This window comes from Didymella exigua (assembly GCF_010094145.1).
Source record: "Didymella exigua CBS 183.55 unplaced genomic scaffold M421scaffold_44, whole genome shotgun sequence".
NCBI classification, from domain to species: domain Eukaryota; kingdom Fungi; phylum Ascomycota; class Dothideomycetes; order Pleosporales; family Didymellaceae; genus Didymella; species Didymella exigua.
The window spans coordinates 2,778-10,310 of NW_022984818.1; the positions used below are offsets into that span (position 1 = coordinate 2,778).

The 7,533-nt window shown below is 44.8% G+C and overlaps 2 protein-coding genes across 2 annotated transcripts; both read left to right on the plus strand.

The window, feature by feature from the left end:
* On the plus strand, positions 1-1,694 carry M421DRAFT_300781 (uncharacterized protein). Its single transcript, XM_033589100.1, has one exon. The coding sequence runs from the start codon at positions 491-493 to the stop codon at positions 1,658-1,660; it is 1,170 nt and encodes a 389-aa protein (XP_033444158.1). The 5' UTR covers positions 1-490; the 3' UTR covers positions 1,661-1,694.
* Positions 1,695-5,091: 3,397 nt separating this feature from the next.
* On the plus strand, positions 5,092-5,352 carry M421DRAFT_73891 (uncharacterized protein; the record flags this gene model as incomplete). Its single annotated transcript, XM_033596992.1, has 2 exons — positions 5,092-5,199; positions 5,230-5,352. Coding segments are annotated over 2 exons (231 nt in total), but the record flags the coding sequence as incomplete, so codon positions are not given.
* Between the last annotated feature and the right edge of the window lie 2,181 nt (positions 5,353-7,533).

The window sequence follows — 7,533 nt, forward strand, 5'->3', positions numbered from 1 at the left end:
ATAAAGTATATTAGTTAATTTAACTAATTGCTTAGTGCTAGTAAAGACTAGGCTTATTTCTCCTACACCTTGCGCCTTAATTGTATTACTAGTATTACCCCACTTAATAGATGTATTAGAGGGTCTTAGGCTAGTAAACAATTCTTTAATATAGCAAGTGTGTATAGTTGCTCTAGAGTCTAGGATAAAGTCTATAGTACAAGAAGTATTATTAGACTTTGCAGAAGAGAAGAGTATTTATTCTTCTTTGCTTATAGTACTACTATTAATAGATTTATCCTTTCTTAAGCTAGGATATTTTCTATAGCAGCTAGACTCTAGGTGTCCCCTTAATTTATAATAGTTACACTTTATAGTAGACTTTATTCTTGTCTTACTAGTGTTACTATTATTAGAACACCATTCTATTGAAATCTAAGAAACTAGTTGAAAAATACTAAGAACAATACTATTAGAATCAGCGAGTCGAGCCGCACCCAACGACACCGCGATGGCAGCGATGCAGGGAGTGCAGCGCGAAGGAGATGGGGGCGGCCAGCCAGACGCGGTACCAACGCGCCTGGCCAGCAACAGACCCAACAAAGGAAGGGAGGAAGGGGACCACCCTAACCAGAGAAAGGAGATGCAGGGAAGGACAGTGAAGGAGATCTTAAGAGTACTAACAGAACAACAGAGGAAGGGAGCAGAAGGACTTAACACAGTCACCACTATCCAGGGCGCAACGCAGGTCGCCCACGACCTCCTGGCAGCTCTCAGCCAGGTAGAAAAAATTTTCACCACTAGGCTGAGAACCCCACCACCAACGACGACGGCGCAGGGCAGGCTAGGAGCACTACAAGCAGTGCTCCAGAAGCTCAATGCCATGGAAAAGAAGATGGAGGGCACCCGGGTCAGGATACAGGAGAAGGAGGGACAAGGAGGGCCGCGCACCTGGAGCCAGGTGGCGGCCAAGGGAATCAGCCAACCCGCAAGGGTTGAGCTGAGATTGGAAGAGACGGAGGGAACTAAGGGAGAGACTACCCAAGCGCAGCTAGAGCGCATCCGGGTCGTGATACCTGACGCGCGCGCGATCATAACCCATCCAAGGTCTGTGCACAAGGTGTTGGTGGTGGTTAGGGACACCACCCGTCGCGACCAGATCATCCAATCTGGCCTACTAGGTGCTGAGGGCATGAAACTGATCAGGAAGCCACACCTAGTCATGGTCTCTAGTATCCCACTCAACACGCCTATTAAGAACTCAAAATGCGCAGAGAACAAAGAGTGGATTGCCCAAGCCTACTCCTGTAACCTAGGTATCAGGATCGAAAGGGTAGCGTGGCTCTACTCCGATAAGAACCTGAAATCCAGACGGGACGGGGGCAAGCAGACGAAGGGATCCCTGCTCATGAACGTTGGGACGGAAGAGAACCAGAGGAAGCTGGTCAAGTCCGGCTTCCTGATGGGGGCTGAGTGGCACCCAGCTCAGCTCTGGGACATCTCCCTCACAGATGGACAGTGCTTCAAGTGCTGGAAATGGGGCCACACCCAGTCTGTCTGCAACGCCACTAAGGAGGCGTGTGGGCACTGTGCTAGAGACCACGCCACTAGGAGCTGCAAGAGCACCAATGAGTTGAAAGCCAGCTATGCGTGTTGCAAGCAGAAGGGACACAAGGCCTAGATGTCACGCTAATATAGGGCCTACCAAATGTTTCAGACCATGAACAAAGAGACTAAACAGAGGCTATAGTGGCAGACGCTCTAGATCTAGTCTAACTAGGGACAAGGGTTCTTAGGACCAACCATCAGCCTTAGCGGCTCTACGCTGGCCAGTAGAGCCAGCTCAGCAAGAGGAGACGAAGCGGAATGGACAACCGTTCCAGTCGCTGGGGGAAACAAGAGGAGAGCAGCAGTCAGTTGCCCCACCCACATAAGCAGGGCCACCAGCGCCCTAGGGCAACAGCGGATATTCACATTCTGTCAAGAAACTAGAGACAACAACACGCTAGCTGAGGAAGCCGTTCGATCCACCTAATAAGAGGACTAGGCATTATCCAATATAACTGCGGAAATGCGAATGGAGGAGCAGCAAGGCCACTCCTAGACTCAGTCATCCTGGCGTTGTTCCTGGTCATTGCAATCCAGGAACCCATGATTGGAAGCTTAACAGGTAGGCACACATACTGCCCCAAGAACTACTAACTAAGCCGCCCCCTACGCTAGGGGATGAAGGTGGTATTCCTTATATACAACTAAATACCACTTACTAAAGTTAAGAGCACGTTAGCTACTAACCTTACTAAGGGAATCTAAGTCTGCACGCAAGGCTAGTAGACCCACATTATCAACGTTTACAGCCCGCCTATAATACCAGGCTAGGAAGCCACACACACCATCAAAGCATGGCCGGCAATCAGGAACGCCATCTAGGACGCTCTGCCCAACGCTGCAACTCTAATTATTAGAGACTTCAACGCCCACCACCTAGAATAGTTAGGGAGGAATACACTAGGAGAACTGCAGGCAGAACAGCTCTGTGCTAACATGGCTAGTTAGGGATTCTAGCTCCTAAACAAACTAGGGGTACTAACCTAGAGAAGAGGACCCCTCTAATTAGTTATAGACCTAGGGTTTGCTACAAGGGTTGTAGCAGACAGAGTCACAACCTACTAACTAAGAGAGGACTAGGCTGTTATAAGGGACCACGTCCTAATTAAGATCTAGATAGACACAAGCCCTATAGCCAGGAAGGAAAGCAAGCAGTTCGCCCTTGCAAAGGCTGACTGGGACAGGATTAAAGATACTGTGAACTAAGGCAACTGGACCTAGGCGACAGGAGGAGAGGCTATTATAGGCCTTATTAAACAAGTTAAGGAGGCACTAACTAAACACTGCCCTACAAAGAAGACCCGCAACAGAGCGAGGCCTGATTGGTCACCTGAAGCAGCCACAATACTTAACAAGGTAAAGAGGGCTAGACAACTAGCACAACAGGACCACACAGGAGACAGCGAAAGGGCGTGGAAAGCCCTCTGTAACAGACTAAAGAGAGTCCTGCAGTCAAACGCTAGAGCACATTGGAGAAAAGTAGTGGCAGACCTCACTAACAACAAAAACTTGGACAACGCCCTAAACAAGGGTCTGTAGAACCTATCTAAGTAGAGCTAGAAAGTTAAGAGCAGGGGTGAGGGGACAGCAAACGTCCTACTACTCCAGAGGTCAGCAGAAAGCGAACTCGAAGCCTCAAACGAGGAGAAGGCCAGGATCCTAGGGGAGCGCTTCTTCCTAGCTAGTGGGGCGGCAGACCTGTCAGACATCAACCCCATCACAGAGTACCTACGCTTCCACCTGGCGCTAGAGATATCCCTAGACGAATTAAAGGAGGTCATCTCCTCACTACCTAATAACAAGGCACTAGGACCTAACTAGATACAGAATAAAGTATAGAAAACTCTTAAGGAGGACATTGCAGATAGAGCCTCTGCAGCAATCTCCTAGGTGCTGAAGGACAGCAAGGTACCTATGCACCTTAAGGAATCTACAACTGTTGTACTACGCAAGGAGAAGAAAAAGGACTACTCCCTGCTAGGGAGCTACCACCCTATCACATTAGAAAACACAATAGCTAAAATTATAGAAAAGATCGTCGCTAACAAGATCACGAACGCAATGGAGGACAAGGAACTTACGCCATAGAATTAAATAGGAGCCCGCAGGAAGAGGTCCACACTCACGGCTGTAGAACTCCTCACAGGCACAGTCACTACGGCATAGGGGGCGGGTCAGCCAGTGGTCTCAGTGCTTGCACTTGACCTGGCCGGAGCATTCGACAACGTAGCTCACAATCGCCTCACATAGGTACTCCAACATAAAGGCTTCCCTAAGTGGATAGTTGTATACATAGAGGCCTTCCTTAAAAACAGACAGACAAAGATTAGCTTCAACAACTACAGCAGCCTATAGATAGAGACGAACACTAGTATACCACAGGGATCCCCCCTGTCGCCTGTGCTGTTCCTACTCTTCATCTCTAACCTACTAGAGGACCTAAGCAAAGTCCAGGACAAGTGCCTAGGCTTTAGCTTTATGGACAACACAAACATCATAGTATAGGGACTATCTACAGCAGACAACTGCAGGAGACTTACAAACACCCACACGCAATGCAAACAGTAGGTATCTAGATTTAGAGCAAGGTTTGCCCCTAAGAAATACTAGCTTATGCACTTCACTAGGCAGCAGAACAAGGGAGACAACCTCCTCTCCACAGTAATAGTAGGAGACTAGCTAGCTAAGATTGTTACAATAATAAGAGTACTTAGAGTATAGATAGACCTAAAGCTCTTGTAGAAAACGCACATCTAGAAGGTAGCAACAAAAGGAGAGATGGCGTTCCACGCTATGTCTAGGATTATAGCATTGTTATAGGGCCCATCAGTCTGCAAGTCACAATTAGTATACACAGTAGTGGCACGTCTAATTATGGTATACAGATCCCAGATATGGTCAACAGGGCAGGGAGGCAAAGGCATAGACGAGGCAAAGATTTGCAAGCTAGCGGTGGTCTAGAACAAGTGTCTGAGGCGGACGCTAGGGGCCTATAAGAGAACACTAGTGGCTGCAATTAAGAAAGAGAGCAGAACACCGCCACTATCCCTGTACATACAGGCAGTAACCCTCTAAAGGGCAGTTATAACAACAAATCACCTAGTCACAAAGAGGATTAAAGAGACACTTAACAAAGTATAGGCCTTAGCTACTACAGGTGGACAAGCAGCAAGATGGGGCAGGCCAGCGAGGATCCTCACTCAGCCACAAACTAACATAGAGGGCGCCCGCTAAATAGGGAGAAAACTTATTAATAAACAAATAGCGCGTAGGCAGGCTGAGGCTGCCGCCACAGGTCTAAGGAACAAGCCTAACAGAAGGCAGATACAGTTAAGGAGCACGATTAAGGAGATTGCCATGGACCTTACGGACAGATGGAGGAGGAGATGGGAGCTTTAGGCAGCAAAACCTCACAGGTTGGCGCCTACATGGAAGGAGAGCTGGGATTTCCAGCCACTGCATCTATATAACGGCGTTCCCAAACACGTAGCTACAGCAATTGTGTTGCTACGCACAGAGGTCCTCGGGCTCAAGGCGTGGCTAGCACAAATTAGGGTACTAGGCACCAACCCTGACTGCACGTGCGGACACCCTAGGCAGACTCTTAGCCACGTCCTCTCGTTCTGCCTAGACTAGAGGGAGGCGAGGCTCAAGCTGATGGAAAGGGCAGGCACAACAGATCTCCCACGAATTCTAATAAACCAGGAGAAGGTTGTAGCAGCAGGCAGGTGGCTGTTGGACACAGGACTGCTAGAGCAGTTTTAAGTGGCGCTAGAGGTGGAACAGACTGACACTAGGGGGTGGTCCCTATTTACAGCTATAGGCTAACACCCACACAAGCCCTTCTGCTCCCCTACTATAGGGCAGCACAGACAGGTACTAGACAGGACTATGACAGAAGGCAACAGACACAGACAAGGCGGGGGTTTTTAGCTCTAATAGAGCATGTTGGCCCTAATCACGAAAGCGAGTACATAGTGTTCATAGACCTAAAAGGGAACTAGGCAGCACTCTAAATTGAAATCTTACTTACTTACTATTATTATCCTTAGTCTGCATAGACATTTCTATATTATTGCTATAACTAGAAGAATCTTTACTACTATAAGGCTCTCTTACAGTATTACCTCTATTAATAGTCTTAAAAGACCTAATTCTTCTAGATTTATCTAGTAACTACATTACTATCTCTTCTAAGGTTATAGTATTAGAAGTTCTAATAGACTACGTAATAATAGTTACTATATACTTATATTCCTTACTTAGATTATTAAGTAGGAGAGCAATAATAAATTTATTTAGCAGACTAATACCTCTAGACTCTAGATTATTAATAACTCTTCTAAAAGAGTTAATATACTCTTCTAGATTGCCTTTATAGCTATTAAGAGTAGTGTTTATTAGCTCCTTAGATAATAGGAACTCACTACTAAATCCTTTAGCCTTGTATAGATTTTTAAGTGTATTCTAAAGAATAAATAGATTGCTTATAAATCTAGTTTGTAGTAGAGGGATATCCTCTAAGGCTAGTTTAATTAAAGCTGTTGTCTTATAGGCATTTTTATCTAGGGTTTTAGTATTATCTACTATAGTAGCAGGATTACTAAGTATATAACTTAGATATCCTTTTTCTACTATAATAGCCTCTATTCTAATAGCCTAGATGTTATAGTTAAGACTACCTTTAAGCTTAGGGAGCTTAATAGACTCTAGCATCTTGTAAATAGGCTAGTTAGTCTTTTCTTTAAAGCGTCCTCTTTAGGGGCTTTTTAGAGGTAATATTTGCTAAAGAGAGTAAATATACTAGTCTCTCTCTAGGAGATTTAAGGACTAGTAAAGGTAAAGCCTATAAATAGAATGCCTACTAGTAATACTTACAGTAGGTCTTATATCTAATATTTTACTATTACAGGTGCTTAATGTACTACTAGTTTCTTATAAAGATACTAGAGTCCTTACTATAGAGCACTTATACACCTAGTTTTCTAACAAAGTACTAGGGTATATGTTGCAGCCAAAATAGAGGCAAAATGTACATACATTTGCACCCCTGAATTGGCTGGTAAATAGGCATGATATCTGCTGCGACACACCCCCTCACGTCCAACCAGGACCGCATAATTAGAGGTGACACAACGCAGCAGAATGCCTAATGTGCTAAGTAGGTGAATCCTTCTTCGTGATGCTCTACACTATGCTCTAGATGGTAGCCCTAGTTAAGCAGGTACCATGCCAAGGCTCGGCTATGGTCACCCATGGAACACGAAAATCCATTCAACCTTTGCTTGCGCAGCTTCAGCGTCCGGGCTCATAACTGTTGCAGCCAAAATAGAGGCAAAATGTACATACATTTGCACCCCTGAATTGGCTGGTAAATAGGCATGATATCTGCTGCGACAGTATATTATTTGTAATAGTGATAAAAGCAGCCTAGTTAAGTTCAGGGACTAGGATTAGAGTCACTAGTATAACTTATAATGCTACTAGGCACCTAGTTTTCTTAACAAAGTACTAGGTATAGCTACTGTAGACTAGGGGGGTCGTAGTAACCACAGTACTTTACTAAGGCTTTTAAATAAGATATAACTACAACAGTAAGTACTGTTAAGTAGTAACTCTCTTAGGGTTTTAATATATGCTAGCTAAAAGCTGTTTAATCTAGACTTTACTAAATATAGTTACTGTCTCTACGAACCCTAAGGTATAAGTAAGACTCTAGCTATAATAGTAATAGCTAGTATAAGCTTTTACAGTAAGCTTAGCAATACCAATACTAGTAAAGGTGACTAGTAATAGAGTAGTATATTTTTGCAATAATATACTAGTAGCTAGTACCCTAAAAGAGGTTGCCAAGCTCTAATAGGACTTACTATAGGATAACTTATAAGTATAGGAATAAGCGTCTATGTTATAAGTTATTGCGCCCTATAGCTTATACTAGTTCCT